Genomic DNA, 16,585 nt, shown 5'->3' with positions numbered 1-16,585 from the left:
CTGTAACTGTAATGGTGCAATTTCTTCTGAAGCATTAATGAGTTTCATAAAAATAATTCAGATCAGTCAAACCTATATGAATGCCTTTGTCAAGTTACCACTGACTGCACAACCAAGCCCCATCCTAGTAATACTGTACTGAAGTTTTTAGTTCATTGGTCTGTTGTTTCAAGTCTTCTGTAAATGTGTGATTAGAGAGGGACCACATAATTTGGAATCTCAGTTTTTCTGTGCAGTTTTGTGTATTTTTAAAGAGAAAGTCCCTGTCTTGTTCTCTGTTGTCGGTTCTCTGTAGTCACTCAGTTTCTGAGAACACTGAAATAAATATGACTTATTCTTTTTCCTGCATTCTCTCATTCTCTGTTGGTTCTTCCAAGCTGAAAGACAAAAGATGTTTCTATGAAAATTTTTCAAGTTTTTCACAATCATACAATAGTGGACTCTCTGTGAATAGTGATGTTTGGAATGTGTTACTGTCTTTTCAAAATAGTCTGATGATTCTCTGCATGGGGAAAAATACAATTATAATCAATGTCTTTAACTAATGTTTTTTTAAATGGAAGGACTATTTTTCTTTAGTTACACTAGCCAGATAGTAGGTTAGCAAATAGCTTACCTTTTCTAAAGGTTGCAAAAACTGTTTACTAGTTATATTTTCCCTATAGTGGTGTTTTTAAAAAAATAAACAAAAAGAACCCTCAGAGCAGTGAAGGGAGAAATAACACACAATGTTAACTAATGTACTCTAAATTCTATTTTGTTATAGGTTAGTCAACTTCTTGGAAGGAAAGGCTGAGAGTTTGCACAGAGGTATTCATCATTATACTGGTGTAAGTAAATTATTCAATCAGTATGTTTAATCCAGTATATTTAATCCAGAAATGTGTTTTTGGATTAAGGTACCAGTGCAATGTCATCACTTTGTTTTTAAATTCTGTCAACGCTGTTATATTTTTTTGTATAAATAGACTCACGTCCTAAAACTTATTACAATTGGGAATATGCCTACTATGGAGATTCAGATACCTTAGTTTTCTCTGGTGGCTTGTTCTTTTTTAATTTATGAAAAATTGACATTTGTGTAGTTAGAGAATGTGGTTGACAGTGTTAAGGTAAAGATGGTCTTGCAGGCTTGTATGACAGATGAAATCTCACTTGTTAACTCTTTTAACAATATGGTCAAATGATGAAAATGATCAGTGAACTTTATTTATTTTGCTAATTTATTTTCTAGCTATTAAAGCTTCAGGAGAGAGTACTTGAAAATGTTGTAATAAGTTTGCTTGGAGATGAAGATCCAAGAGTGAGACACGTGGCTGCGGCTTCATTAGTGAGGTATATGTGACATTTTTATTAATAGGAAAAGAAAAAGTAGTTTATAAAGATACTTGCATATTCATGTATACCTATAACTGAAATAGTCACTTGAGTGTTTCTAATATACATATATATAGATATAGATACATATATATATATATATATATATATATAATTGTTCAAAAGAGAGATGGGAAACAAATGCATCTTTATGGTACCTGGAACATGCATCATTCTGTCTCATCAGGCAATTGTACCTTGCTTTCCATTAGCAATCTAATTGCATGAAATTACATTCTGAGGGTCACTTTCAGTTTCCACTTCTTCAGAATATTTTTCTTCATACTGAAGTAGTTTGTTCAGTATCCTGGCAGTGGCTGATCAACTTAAAATGTTGCAGTTCTACAGATTTGTCCCAGTTCCTGAGCACTGTAGTTTTCACATGGTCATACAAAGTGTATCTTAAAACATTTCTGCTTGCTGATCATAGTGCAGCAGCTAATTTTGTTTGCAAAGGAGGTGTTTGCTGTAATCTACTACAATTATAGTTGCTGTACAGATAAATGGACCAAAGGGTAAGGATTAGTTGGTAGTTTATTTACTGGGATTCAAAGACTTAAATTTTATGTTTAAAGAATTTGGGAGCTGTAATACTGAATTCCTGGTATATTTTATTATCAGAGGAGTTTCTTTCCTAGTTTCTTCACATTATTAATTGCTGTCCATTCCCAGTAACAAATAAAGGACAACAAAACTTTTCAAGTTCTGACATTTAAAAGTGTTTGTATTGCCAGAGCAGCTCAGCAGAGGAATCATGAACTGTTGCATCGTAGAGTTTGTTGCTTTTATTATTTTATTTATTGATTCTGAAAAATGGAGTTATTTTATTAACTGAGTGGTAACAAGTTGAACTTTTTTTCTATCTTCATGCTGACTTAGTGACAGGAGGTGTGTTAAGATAGGAAAAGACTTAACCTGCTCAGGAAAGCTACTACAAGCTTGCAGAAACCCCTTTAAACATCCAGTATGGACATTCATTGGAAGTACTCTCACTGAGATTACAAAAGCATGTGTACAATAGCTTTTCACTTTTACATGAGTTGAAAATGTTGTTGTTAAAGAAGACTGGATTTGATTTTATGTTTAGGTTTTGCTGCATAGAAATCAGATGTTAAAAATTATTCTTTTCAGGTAAAAATTATTTCTCAGTTGATAGAGATATTCATGGAGAAAATATCTGGGAAGATCAGGGAACAGTAAGGGAGAAGTAATCTGTTGTTGTATCTGTTGTAGTATGTATAGGGATGTATCTCCAGAAAAGACTTTTTATTTCTATTACTGTATGTCTGGAGCAGTTGCTTTGTCCTGACTTGAGCTCTTTGTAATGAAGAGCAGTTACATAAAGATGAATTTAGCTTAATGAATTTTGGTAGCAGCTTTTATTTACAATTTGATGTGTGTAATTAGCATATGTAGCTTGCTGAACTGTATATTAAATGTCCTTTAAACTGGGTGTTAAATAATATCTGAATAATGATTTTTCTTTTTGACACTTAATTTTCTTTCAGGCTTGTTCCAAAGCTTTTTTATAACTGTGATCAAGGACAGGCTGACCCAGTTGTGGCAGTAGCACGAGACCAAAGCAGTGTCTACCTGAAACTCCTCATGCATGAAACGCAGCCCCCATCTCACTTTGCAGTGAGCACTATCACCAGGTGTGTTACATGTCTGGCTTTGCTTCAGAAGGAATGGAGACTCATATTTCACTTTGTAATGTCTAATATTGTAGTTAAATACTGCAAATCCACGTGTTTATGAATTCCTTTTCTAGTCTGTAGGAGCATCTGTAGTAGGCATAAGCTCCACAGAAACTGACTCAGGTTCAGAGAGTATGCTGTGAATTACTGATGATATGCTCACACACTGAGAGTCCTTGTTTTGAGACAGTTTCTTCTCCCCATCCTGAAGTCCCCGTACTTGTCCATTAAATTATATAACGAGGTGCAGCTTTTCAAGCTAATTTTATGTATGTTACAGTTCTTCAGGTGTGTTGATCCAGATTTATAACTCTCCACATCCTATTTAATGATTGTAGTTGCAGAAGGATGTACTCCCTTTATAATTTAAAGATAAATTCTAGTTTTGATAGTGTGATCTTGTTGTATTTTTGCTGCCAGCTGTACTTCTTTCGTCTTATAGACAGTATGAGTTGTATATATTTATGGGGGTTGTTGGCTTCTATCAGTTTGTCATACAAGTTTTTAATTATATATTGTTTGGTAAATGATCTTGATCATGTCACTTAAGATACATACTGCAGTGTGGATGCAATAGAACTTTGTGGATCTGGTGTAATTCTGGATAGAAAATAGACTTTTTCTACAGCAATAATCCCAAGCTTGTGAGCATGCATGGATTGAGCAACAGCAAAGACTAACTTTAAATTGGTGGTCATTTCTCAAATTATCTAGTTAGATATTGACAGTTGATCTACTATTTATATTTTTATTTATAAATGAAATAGCATTTACTGATACAACCCCAAAATATTATAGTATAAGATAGTATTTAGACTGTTCTCTGGTTTTGCATGTTACAAGCAGTCTGTGAAATATATAATAGTAATTTAAGCTTAAATACTTAAGTTTTTAAGTAATAAAATTAATAATTTTTGATTGGGATGGGAGTTTTAAAGTACATGTTTTAGTGGGTGTAAATGTTTTTATTTCAGAACATACAGAGGTTACAATATGCTGCAAAGTCCAACAGATGTCACTATGGAAAACAACCTTTCAAGGGTTATTGCAGCAATTTCCCATGCACTGACAATATCCACTACAAGAGCACTTACGGTGAGTTTTCCTATATGTGAGGTTTTGTACATACGAGTCCCTTTGAGTTTTATTGCCTACAGTAGTTGACTTCTTCCTGTTTTGCATGCTTGCTTTATTTTTTATGATTTTCTGACTATATTTGTATCTGCAGCTTTTGTACTTTGACAATGGCAGTAGTAATAGATTTAATTCTCACTCTTAAGATACCATATTGCTAACTCTTCCTGTGGTGAAACTAATTCAGTTCTTCATGTTTACTTTTAAGTTTGGCTGCTGTGAAGCTTTGTGTCTTCTCTCCACAACATTTCCAGTCTGCACCTGGAGTGTGGGATGGCACTGTGGGTATGTTCCCTCTTTTGTTAATCAAGCTTCTCGAAGTCATGTTTGTGATACAGAAGTGGACCCAGGCATTGAAAGTCCTGGTTTAGGTATATGTTGTTAAGCTTATCTCAGCAGTTCTTTAAGAACTTCATGCAGAATACAGAAGACTATAACTTCAGGTTGTTGACAGGGTATTAAGTGCCAGTATTTGTCATCCCTGGATCCACAGTGTCTGTCACAGGGATTGGCTGCAACTGGTCTTACAGAAAGATAGATATAGTCAGCATCTATGAAATATGATATAGGAGAAAATATTCCATGCTTTTGAAAGGATGTTTATCTTTGGTATATTGTATTTTGTAGTAGCTCTTTAAAGTTTGAACATTAAAATTTTCATCTTCGCTTCATGTCTGTGTTGAAAAATGGTGGGTCAAGGAAGTTGGTTCATCTTGGCTTCTATAATAGTGTCAGATGCATTTAAATTGGTCTCATTTGGCACACTGAGTAGGAACAGGAAACTACGTGTCTATAATACTTAAGTGTTAATATAGGTAATACATGATAGTCCCAAATTACTTTCATTTTGAAGAGTTTCTTCAGGATGAAAATGTACAGGTAGCAGCCTAAAAGCTTTGATTTTGCCTCTGATTATTAGTGCTGTGCCATATGAGCAGTAAAAGTAGCTACTGGAGATGTGCACCTGTGCAGCTGTTCAGTTTTTAAATAGATTTATCATTGTTGATTTTCTTTGTTGCAGTCATTGTGTCTGGTACACTATTCAATTAGGAAATTTTGTCTTGCTTTAAAACCAAAACCCAAACCCAAAAAAACCAAGCATCCCTCAGATGCTTTTCTTGTCAGCAGGCCCTTGCTTCCCTTGCTGTCCCTCAGTGTGGTGTGCTCTGAATATGTAGTATAAAAAGTGTGGTCTATTGGTAACAAATGAAGTAATTCAGGATGTGAGTAGTATTTAACCGGAAAATAAAATCAATATATCTTCTAGCTAGTGTAAAAATGTTGTTTTAAAGATGTGTCTAAGTGATCCAATGATATAGCCTTTGCCCTTTCCTCTGATTCCTTCTTCACAAATTCTTTGGCTAGTTTTTATACTAATTTGAATTGTAATTTTATTTTTGTGGAATGATAGGGACATTTATTGTTCTGGATAATAAGAACATAATAATGTGGATAGCAACATGAGAATTTTGCCAATATACCTTCCTATCTTAGGTGTTGCTCTTATGATTAAGAGGTTACTGGAACTGCTGCATTCCAGCTGTGTCCCACTTAATATGAATTAAGTCATGGATTTCTGACTGTATGTGAAGTAAATAGTAGTTACCTGTGAAAATACTTTACAAAAACCAAATAAAGGCACTATAATTAACCTCTGGAGCTTTAGCAAAATAATAGCTATAGTTAGTGTCAATTTAATTTTCTGAAACTCCTGTATTTATGTTAGCCAGAGTAACTATATTAGAATATTTTAATTATTTCAAATCAAAAAATATTTTGAAAGATTTCCAGACTTCCTTTATTTAGTGGTTATGTAAGGTCTTTTCCTGAAAGAAATTGTAGTATTTAGGTTGTACAGATTTGAAGTGATGTGTGTAATTCACAGAGTATTCTGCCAAACATCTAGTGATCTCTGCTTACTCTTACTTAAACTTGACTTCCATGGGAAAATCTGGTCTTATAATTATTGCCAAAGAAAATACAGAATGCATCAGAAAATTACCAACTTGGATAGTGTTTGCTTAAAAAATATAGAGAATTTGATTGAATGCAATTGTTTAATTAATTTCTTGTCACTTTAAAGTTTAAAATTTAAAATTTTGTTACATTGCCTTGCATATACACAAGACTTAAGATAGTTCAGGACTGTAGTGGTTAGGAAATAAATACAGAATTCTTCAGTTTATCAGTAGATGTCACTATAGCCTTGATATTTGCTATTAAAGATAAGGTAATGGCTCTTAAAGAACCCAGAGTATTGTCAGGTCTCTGATGCAAAATGCTTTCTGAAGTTGTGTTCGAGTGTTAAATGTGTATTTCTGTAGCACAGTTTTAATTTCATTAGATTAACTATCTACTTGACTGTTGGTTTTCACAAGACTTTAAATTTGCCAAAAGGATGAAAAAAAAGTCATGACATTCCAAAATTAAACTTCCAGTGTTTCCCAGCCAAGTTCTTCCGATGAAGCTCAGAAGGGCTGCACCATTGGTATGGCTGGTTTGGTCCTGTCTCTCCTTTCATCAGCGTGGTTCCCACTGGACCTCTCAGCACATCAGGATGCTTTGATTTTGGCTGGAAACTTGCTTGCAGGTAAGGCAGGAGAAGAAAAATAGGGCAGTCTTAATATTTTTACCATTAGGATTAGAAGGGCCATATCTGACTCTATTCTGATGGTATGCAATGAGAAGCTTGCAAGATTAAGCAGAAGAAATAAAGAAGGAGCTTGCACCCAGGAGGTTTGAAGAGAAACTGCCTCTTTGTAGCTAAGTTGCAAATTTCCTCCAGTTGCCAAAGGCCATGCTTAGTACAAGCTGGGTACAAAGAACTTAATTTTTTTTTGGTTTTGTTTTAAACTCTGTGGCTACTCCTGGCTTTGAAATTCTGGTTGAATTTCTGGTCATATAGAGATGATAACCATTTCTGCCCTCAAAATTTTCTGGTGCTTAATTCCAAGTTTTGTGTTCTATTTCCTGTAATTGCAGCAAGTGCTCCCAAGTGCTTAAAGAATCCCTGGTCTGCTGAAGAAGATGCAAACCAAGGTGCTGCAAAGCAGGAGGAACCCTGGCCAGCTCTGGCAGATCGAGCTCTTGTCACTTTAGTAGAACAGCTCTTTTCTCATCTTCTGAAGGTCATTAATATTTGTGCACATGTGATGGATGATGTTCCTCCTGGTCCAGCAGTAAAGGTATGTATTAAAAATTAAAAAATAAAATTATGTGTCTTAAGTACTGTTGTGCTATAGACCTCTTCACGTTTTAGACTAGATACAGTTAAATATCTAATTCCTTGATAATGACTCCACTTTGTGTAGTAAAGCAAGTACCATGTAAAAAAAAAGTGCATCTTTTTTTTCACATAACAGATTTTTCTTCAGTTCTGCAGTGTTTAAAATATTACCCTAAATTTTGAGTCTTTTATTCCTGCTGACTTCACTTGGAACATTAATTCAGTGAGGGGTATATAGAGTACTTGGAGTATTGGATTGCATACTCTGGGAAATGTGTTGACTTCTGGGTTGGTTGGCTGGTTGTAATGCACTGAGCTCCTTTTGGAGCTAAAAATAATTCTCTTGTCTTCTGAATATCCTGTAAAATATTTTGACTTCTGAAACAGCTTATATGAGGTACTTCCAGGTTTGGGGGGTTTTGAGATTTTTTTGAGGCATATACATTTAGAAACTGATTTAGAAACTGTAAGACAGGGTTGTTAAGATCAGTAATTTGTTCATATTTTAAAAATGTTTGAATTTCATTTTGACACTCCTTTATCTGGAATCAAAAGGAACTGTAGTCATTGAGCTCTAATTTCATCTCATTGGCCTATGCTGAAGTTGAAAATAAAGTAGGAATATATTGAACTATTTCCCTTTGCACAGGAAATTCATGTCCTGAGCCTGAAACATTTCAATTTAACTGACAATCAAATGAAGGGGAGTTTAAACAAAAGAAGTACATGCTTGTATTTGTGTAGAAGAAAAGCTACTTGTGCTTACAAAACTGATAAAGCTTCTTTTAATTCTAGGCAGCATTACCTTCTCTCACAAACCCACCTTCTCTTAGTCCGATTCGGAGAAAGGGGAAAGAGAGGGAGTCTGTGGAACAGGCATCTGTGCCCATGAGCCCTAAAAAGAGTGGTGAAGCAAGTCCAGGTAGGCACATCACTCCTGTTAACCCTTCTATCTACCTGCCCCCACACCATGTGGTTATGACAGAGAGAGAAGAAATAAAACTGAGTAACCTTTCTGGAGTTTCAGTTCAAGAGGCTGGCAGGGTATTGCATTGGTGGAAAGGCAGCTGTGGGTAGTGGCTTCTTTACTGTTTTGGTTTTTATTAGCTATAAGCTGAAAATTAACTGTACTTTTCAGAACCAAAGCACTGCTGAATCTTTTTCCTCACTTCTTTGTAATCTACTCAGCTATTGACTAAAGTAATCTTTGCATGAGTGCTACTTAAAAGAAATTTGAAAGTTGCTTTACAGCTTTTGGCAGGAGTGACTTTTATTGCTTTTGAAAATTAGATTCTGAATCTTGAAACCTTTTCTTACCTTAGTAATTAATGAAGGAAACACTTCTTAAATCCGTTTTGTAAATTGTACGCCTACTTTAGTACTGAGCCCTCTGAGTTAATTTCTCTCACCATAGCAGGCTGGATCATTGGAATGCTGTTCATTTTCCAGTTGTGCACAGTGTGTTTCTGCAGTTTGGAATATACATGGATTGAAAAAAACATGCTGTTTAATAATGCAGATGTGGTAAATTACGTTGTGTGTCATGAGCAACCTAGAAAACACGTATTGTGCTAATCTATTATATTATTTTAAGCTTCTAGGCAAACTGATGCTACAGGACCTGTTCCAACAAGTAAATCATCTTCAGTAGGAAGCTTTTATCATCTTCCATCATACCTGAAGTTATATGATGTCTTGAAAGCCACCCATGCTAATTATAAGGTACTGCATGATATTGTTTGATTGGACTGCAGTGGGCTTGGATAATGACTTTGTTTCTTTCAAGCAGACTCTGCCTCTGTCAGCTCACTTGTTTACCTGTGTAAACAGTTTATACACACAAAAAAAGAATTTAAAGAAAGATCACAACTACCACCAATAAAAACAAAAACTGACCAAGCAAGAACCCATGATAGTCATTGCCACCCTATGTTTTCTCTGCTGTCATTGTTGCTGGTACCAAATGACTCTGCTGGCTTGGCAATGCTGAATAAGTCCCCATGTCTGTTCTCTCTGCACTTTATTCCAGGATGGGGAAGCTTTTAGTTCAGGTGACAGAGAATGCATTCCCTAGAGAGTTGGTCACCTGATATGTACACTTGAAGGACTGTGCTCTTATTACACCTACTGTGTTTATCAGAAATGCATCATCTGACTCTATTCCTTGTCAATGTCCTAGGCCTTCCTCAAGCAAGAAGATCCCTATTTTTTCTTAGTCAAAATGGAGTCCTGCCATGCATAAGGCAGTCTAAGCTGTCAGTGTGAAATTTTATACCAGTGATCATTTTGTGTCAATACCCACTTCTTCCAGTAAATTGTATCTCCTTGTCGAGTAACTGTTAAAGGAAAACATGGTTATATTTTCTGGGAACAGGTTACTTTGGATCTCCAGAACACTAATGAGAAGTTTGGATGTTTCTTACGGTCTGCCTTAGATGTTCTCTCTCAAATCTTGGAACTTGCTACTCTTCAGGACATTGGAAAGGTATAAGACTTGTTTGTTTTTTCTTTTATAGTTAACTTGTCCTGTGTCCCTGGCCCTTACTGGGAGAAAGTGCATATAACTGATTTCAAAATTGCTACTCTTCCAAGGGGCAGTAGTCCTAGAAGTGTTGTGCTTCCATAAAGTTGAATAATGTGCTAAAGCAAATTCTCCAGATTACATTGCTGCTGTTGAAAACTGGAATAATTTTTTACTTTTTAAGTTTCATGTGGGGATTTTTCTTCCCAGCCAAATGGTTTGCCCTCAGTCATTCCCTGTATTCATATTTAAATATGCAAAATGTCAGAAGACCTATTGCCCTCCTCCCTCTCCTGTGTCTTGATACTTTCTCTCTTTGACTGTGGTATTAGACATTTTAGTATTTTAAGATTAGGAGGAAAATGTTGAATTTTATATTTTTTTAATTCCATGATTTCCCTTAATTTAGTGTAGTTTTACTTAGTACAAAAACCTGTGCTACTGACCAGTTTTCATGGTGATGTTTTATACAATAAAGATACAATATGAAAAAATATATAAAAATATAGTAAAGAAAAACACAATTTAATGCACTTGTTTTTCTGATCTTCTAGTGTGTAGAAGAAATTTTGGGATATCTAAAATCATGTTTCAACAGAGAGCCAACAATGGCAACAGTTTGTGTACAGCAGGTAAGGAGTTATTTTTTTGTGTTATGTGAGTGTTAATCCTGATTCCTTTGGCCATGCTTTTAAGGGAAGTGGGATGTAGAAACATTGGCCCAGGTGGAGCAAACAGCATATTTTCTTTCATTTTCACTACTTGTTCTGTAACTTGATACTATCTGAATGGTGTAGTTTCCTCTTGAACTGCTTCCAATTCACAGAACTATTTTAGCTAATGTTCAGAAAACACACTTGTTTCCTACCTTACCAAAAGTGTTCTTTGGCCAGTTAGCTGCATCAAAAAACCCTAGAAAGCAAAGAACTGACTGCTTTATTGATGGATTTCTTGCAGGCTTCCAGTTAAAGTAGTTAGGTTTAAGTCCTCAAAGATTATTTATGGTGAGAGAAAAGTCAAGGGTTTTTTTCCTGAAATGTTAACTTTTCTTCTTTTCCTTCCAATTTTCTTCTCTAGCTATTGAAAACATTGTTTGGGACAAATCTGGCTTCTCAGTATGATGGCTTGTCCTCAAACCCCAACAAAGCTCAAGGCAAAGCTCAGCGCTTGGGTTCCTCCAATCTGAGGCCTGGTCTCTACCACTATTGCTTCATGGCACCGTACACACACTTCACACAGGCCCTTGCTGATGCCAGTCTGAGGAACATGGTTCAGGCTGAGCAGGAGCATGATGCTTCAGGGTAACTTCCTTCCCTTACACCATAATGTTAACTTGAACTAGAGTCTGTTCTTAGACTTTCTCATAAATGTGAATATCACTGGGGTGCTGTGTAACTTGAAAATGCAGACCTAAGCAGAGTAACTTGTCTTGGTAGGGACATCCCGAATGCAGTTATCATTAACTTGTTTTCTAAAGCAAAGTTAAGTCATTAAAATGGATATCATTGAAGTTTTTTAAATGAATAATAGTTTAAATGCTTGTATTCAAAAGTATATTATTAATTTATAAATACAGCAAATAGTCAATATGATAAAGGAAAGGGAGAAGGATAACTAAGCAAAGACTAGAAGATCTCTGGTCAGTGTATTGTCGGCTGTCTCTGCTCTTTGGTTTTACTAAGATTCTTCAAGCAGTCAAGTAGATAAGGAGAAGTTGGCATTGGCACAGTAAAATGTATCTAAGGACAGTATATTTGTTGTATTTTTTTTAACATGTGTGGGTCTTTTTGTATTTTTTTTGTAACAGATGGTTTGATGTGCTGCAGAAAGTTTCTACACAGCTGAAAACTAGCATTTCCAGTGCAGCAAAACATCGTGCTGATAAGGTACTTGTATCTGTGTTCTCATGAAAGAGCTGTACCTTAGACTTAAAACATTTTTCCTCCTTTTAAAACTAATTTGGCTTTGAATCAGAGATGTGTTCAGATGTTAGATTACTTTAAAATCTCTCTATTACAGAATGCTATTCACAATCACATTCGTTTATTTGAACCCCTTGTCATAAAAGCATTGAAACAATACACAACAACAACATCAGTACAGCTGCAGAGACAAGTTCTAGACTTGCTTGCTCAACTGGTTCAGCTGCGAGTTAACTACTGTCTTCTGGATTCTGATCAGGTTGGTACCTCACCACATTTGCAAATTGTCGTACAACAATCTCACCAACTGGCTCAATTAACATCTGCAGCAAAAAATATTTCCAGCAGTCCATTCATTGTACTATAAGTGAAAACAAAGACTTAAAGGAGGGTGGGACTCAATTTCCTGCCCTCCAGCCACAAATAGCTTCATATGTCTGGGGTTTTTTGCATATAAATGACTTTCTGAGTTCTGCTACAACTATTTAAGAATTGCTCATGAGATTGACTTTAGGAATAAAATGATGGGGACAGTACAGTCAGTTTTATTAAATAAAACTTCGTTTACTAATGGAAATACCTTCTTCCATACTGAGAGTATGGACTTACTTATGACTGATAATGAGCATCATGGTTGATAAGTATTGTTTGATGTTAATGGCAGTGAGGGGAGCTACTGGCAAATGCAGTAGTCTTAGTTGTCCATAGGAGCAGTGAATTTGTAACATAAAATTTAAGTGGTTTACTTAGAAGTGTTTTATTTGCTACAGCTATCTCCAGGTTTATAACCAAATGTGACTTGCAATACTTAAGTTTTCTGTAAGTTCATAAAGAGATAATTCTTTTAAATGGATAGGTGCTTTGGATTTTATCTCAGTTTAGATTTTTGGCTGATTCTTAACTTCTTCACTGTAATAACTCAAATACTGTATTCCACGAGTGAAAGATGAAGTTATACTTAAAAATATACAGACTACAGGTTAAATGTAGCATAAGTTCATGCAAGCTGTAATAAGCTTCAACAGGTTTCTCCATCTTCTGTTACTGCAGAGGGAACATTTCATAATGCAGTGCAAATGATTTTCAATGCCTGTCTATAACTGTCAAAATGGTTTCAAATGGAAATTAATGTCTCTGTTCTGATGCACACTTTATTCTCTCTTTAGGTGTTTATTGGATTTGTGCTAAAGCAGTTTGAATACATTGAAGTAGGACAGTTCAGGTATGAAATTGGCAAAGATCCTTTGAACAATGAGGGTTTGCAACTGTCTTGTTCTGAAAGACAGATTAGTGATGTGTCACAAGTAGTGATTAGATTTGCTGGTTATTTCTGCCTTATCAGAAAAGGGAGAGTTCTCTTCTGGACAATGTGCTCATTTATTCTCTGGCTCCAGTGGTAACACTCTCAGATGTTTTAGGTTCCATATGACTGAAGAAGTCAGGAAGTGACATGGAAAATAATAATAATAATCTGCCACTGTTTTGTTTCTCCATTTTGGTATTGCAAATTCTGTTCTTTTGGGACACCCTGCCAAAGCTGTGTTTCCAGAAAACAGCATTTCATTGCTAGATGCAATTGCTTAAGGGAGAGCTACTTTTTCATATTGTGGATTCACAGTGAATCCATACATGCTCTTCTCACCTGGTACACATTGTATAGGACCTAGTAGATCATAAGCAAGGCAGTGAAGTTTTTAATGTCAGTTATTTCTGGTTTTTCTCACACTTGAGTTTTAATGAAGAGAGAAGTTGTTCTTTTTTCTCTGTGGATCTTCTACAGAAATAATCTAATGTGCATTAGACAGTATGTTACATTAGTAACTGCAGTGGGCAAAACTTGAAAGAAGTCCCTGGGAAAAAATACCCATTGTACAGAACAGGGCAAAAAATTACAAAAGTATTGTGTGAAATCAGAACAGCATATTCTTAAAAAAAACCTTGACTGTAAAAAGATGAGTTTCACTGAATTAAGCTGTGCAACTCAAATTTGACACTTTAATTTTTTGTTTTGTTTTCAGGGAGTCTGAAGCAATTATTCCTAATATATTCTTTTTCCTGGTGTTGCTGTCTTATGAGCGATATCATTCCAAACAAATAATTGGAATTCCCAAGATCATTCAGCTGTGTGATGGTATCATGGCCAGTGGGAGGAAAGCTGTTACACATGGTAATTCTTAAATAAAAAAAAGGAAAGAAAGAAAAAACTCAACACTTATTAGTTGTTCAGCAATAAATCCAGTGTTGACTACTGAGCTATAGAAAACTAGTATCATACTGAGTGTTCCAGAAGACACTAACTTTTAAGACGTGAAATACTTCTCCCTTAATTCCTTCAGGAAATTTATTATATCGTATTAACACTGCTGTTCCACATTTTGCATTGTTCATAATTGCAACAAAGCTTTTATTTGAAACTTTATTCAGTAATAAGTTCACAACTTAGTAGTATGTGCAAGGCTTTGATCTTAAGTTTTGGTCCATTTCCATTTCTTTGTGCTTTTAGCCTCTAAGTAGAAACATCTCTCTCATACTTTCCAGTGATTCTGCTGAGAAATACTTTATGAGAATTTATTTTTTTAGCTCTCTGAGCAAATTTGCCCATAATATAAATTTTCTAGAAGAAGTGAAAAAATAGCCATCATTATGCATGATAAATACGGGGTTTGTGGGGTTTTAGATATGGGTAAAACCTTTAATGAACTAGAACCCAATTTACTTTTAGTAACTGAATTTTTAGTTCAAGAAATCACTGTTCAGGAGTGATTTGTCTCATACTAAAACAAATACATCTCATTTCAGCTATACCAGCTCTGCAACCCATTGTTCATGATCTCTTTGTGTTAAGAGGAACAAATAAAGCTGATGCTGGCAAAGAACTGGAAACTCAGAAGGAAGTTGTAGTGTCAATGCTGCTGAGACTTATCCAGTACCATCAGGTAGGAGAGGATGAAGGGTCCCTCTTTGTGGTCTGTGAAAGGGTAACGTTGCTGTGACTGCTAGAAGTGCTTCAGGTAATATTAATGATTTCCTATACAAAACTGGGATAGCTGGACTCTGTGTGGTATCTTCCCTTATAAAGGGAGTATGCAAAGATTTTTAAAGTTATGGAAAGGTTCTGCACTACAAATTAGTATTTCAGGTCAAGTAACATATCTGTAGAATTTTGTAGTCAAGCCTAGAAGACAAAGGGCTAGAAAGCTCCAGTTAGGATCATGATCTTGGCTGTATTGCAGACAGTAAACAGAAGGTTGGTGGAAGAATGGGAGTAAAATGGAAAAAGAGACAAGTTTAAAATTAGGAAAGATGCTGCATGGAGATGATTTAGGTATTACTGTGCAATAACCGTATCTTGAATAACATTTACTTGAACAAGGTAATGACACTGGTAATTAGGTATTTTTTATGACTTTCTACTTTGACCCAGACTTTACGAGTTTGGAAAACATGTTTCTGCTTTGTAGGAGTGTAACAATGACTTTCGTCAATACACTTTGTTTTAAAGAAAAACATAAAAGTAATTTTAAGAGAAGTGTCATGATCAACATGGGATCTTAGTGCTTATTCAGGTGCTTAACAAACCTAATGTGCCTTTCTTTCATAATGTGAAAATGCAATTCTAGTGTATGCTAATGTAAGCACTGTATTTTCTGAAAAAAGTCAGCACATCTTGTCAAAATAATTTGTTAGAACTGCGTGTTCAGATTGGGGTAATTTTGTGTATCCACATTTTCTTTTGAATTTGTAGTTTTATAATCATAAAATGACTAATATAACTATATGAAATGACACTCTGTAGACATATGATGTGAAATAGTGAATAACTTTGTGTTACATAAGGTACTGCAATTGCTGGCAGATCCCCTTCTGACACACTTAACCTATTAAAGACCACCCATGCACTGCTCTTCCCACACCATCCCATTTGTAGTTCTTATTCTGCCCTGTTCTGCTGGTGCAATATGTATAAACCATTCCTGGGCTGTTCTTTTGTTCCCTGGCTGTGGTTGGGATGGTCTGCAGTGGTTTCCCTGGACATTTGAGAAGTTCCAAGAGCTGCTGCCTTCAGATTTTTCTGTTAACAACTGGAGCTGCCACCCATGGAGCTCCAGAGTTGTCTTTCAGCCTTGAATTGCTCCTATCTTCTCCCTCATGAGAAAGTCTTTTGGGAAGGAAGTCATGTAGAGGGAATAGAGGGAATGTCCTTCCTTTACAAGTGCTTGCTTGCTGTGTCTCTTGTCTGTCTGTCCTTCAAAGCATGGTCTCTATAACCCTCAAACCTAGGACACATACAGCTACCAGAAGTGCTCCTTGATTGGTGTGCTCCATTATGTTGTGTCTTAAAACTTTTATATGAAAGTGACATGTATCAGGTGAATGAGCCCCATAAAAATGTCTGGTTTGTTTCCTTGACCAAATTTAAAATTTATTAGAGCTAGAGTCAAGACAGAGTACACACGTGGAAAATCTCTCTCTCTTCCTCCCTCCCCTTTTCGTTGAATAAGTGGTGTGGTATTTAGATTTATGATTCTTTTTCCAGTTGTTTGAGTAGTCCTTTAACAAATACCATTTAAAAAGTACAAAGCAAATATTTTTTTTTAGTTTATAAAAGTAACTGGAAAATTCTTTAAAAACCACTACCAAAAAACTTGTAACTAAGAACAGGCTTTTAACCTACAAATAGGGTTTTAAAAATGTTGTGTGATTTCTC

The 16,585-nt window shown here is 35.5% G+C and overlaps 1 protein-coding gene across 4 annotated transcripts in view; it reads left to right on the top strand.

Annotated features, from left to right (window-relative positions):
* HTT (huntingtin) overlaps window positions 1-16,585 on the top strand; it is a 76,659-nt gene that overhangs the window by 26,781 nt on the left and 33,293 nt on the right. For all 4 annotated transcript variants that reach the window (XM_058837333.1, XM_058837332.1, XM_058837331.1 and 1 more), the window contains 17 exons: window positions 767-830; window positions 1,235-1,335; window positions 2,886-3,032; window positions 4,049-4,169; window positions 4,417-4,493; window positions 6,647-6,798; window positions 7,191-7,393; window positions 8,230-8,356; window positions 9,029-9,156; window positions 9,809-9,919; window positions 10,510-10,587; window positions 11,033-11,256; window positions 11,763-11,841; window positions 11,975-12,136; window positions 13,044-13,099; window positions 13,896-14,044; window positions 14,677-14,813. In XM_058837333.1, coding sequence (XP_058693316.1) covers window positions 767-830; window positions 1,235-1,335; window positions 2,886-3,032; window positions 4,049-4,169; window positions 4,417-4,493; window positions 6,647-6,798; window positions 7,191-7,393; window positions 8,230-8,356; window positions 9,029-9,156; window positions 9,809-9,919; window positions 10,510-10,587; window positions 11,033-11,256; window positions 11,763-11,841; window positions 11,975-12,136; window positions 13,044-13,099; window positions 13,896-14,044; window positions 14,677-14,813 — 2,116 coding nt within the window. The remainder of the gene's footprint in view (window positions 1-766; window positions 831-1,234; window positions 1,336-2,885; window positions 3,033-4,048; window positions 4,170-4,416; window positions 4,494-6,646; window positions 6,799-7,190; window positions 7,394-8,229; window positions 8,357-9,028; window positions 9,157-9,808; window positions 9,920-10,509; window positions 10,588-11,032; window positions 11,257-11,762; window positions 11,842-11,974; window positions 12,137-13,043; window positions 13,100-13,895; window positions 14,045-14,676; window positions 14,814-16,585) is intronic.

The sequence above is a fragment of the Poecile atricapillus genome, chromosome 4, assembly GCF_030490865.1.
Source record: "Poecile atricapillus isolate bPoeAtr1 chromosome 4, bPoeAtr1.hap1, whole genome shotgun sequence".
In the NCBI taxonomy this organism is placed as follows: domain Eukaryota; kingdom Metazoa; phylum Chordata; class Aves; order Passeriformes; family Paridae; genus Poecile; species Poecile atricapillus.
This window is presented reverse-complemented; position numbering and strand designations above follow the sequence as displayed.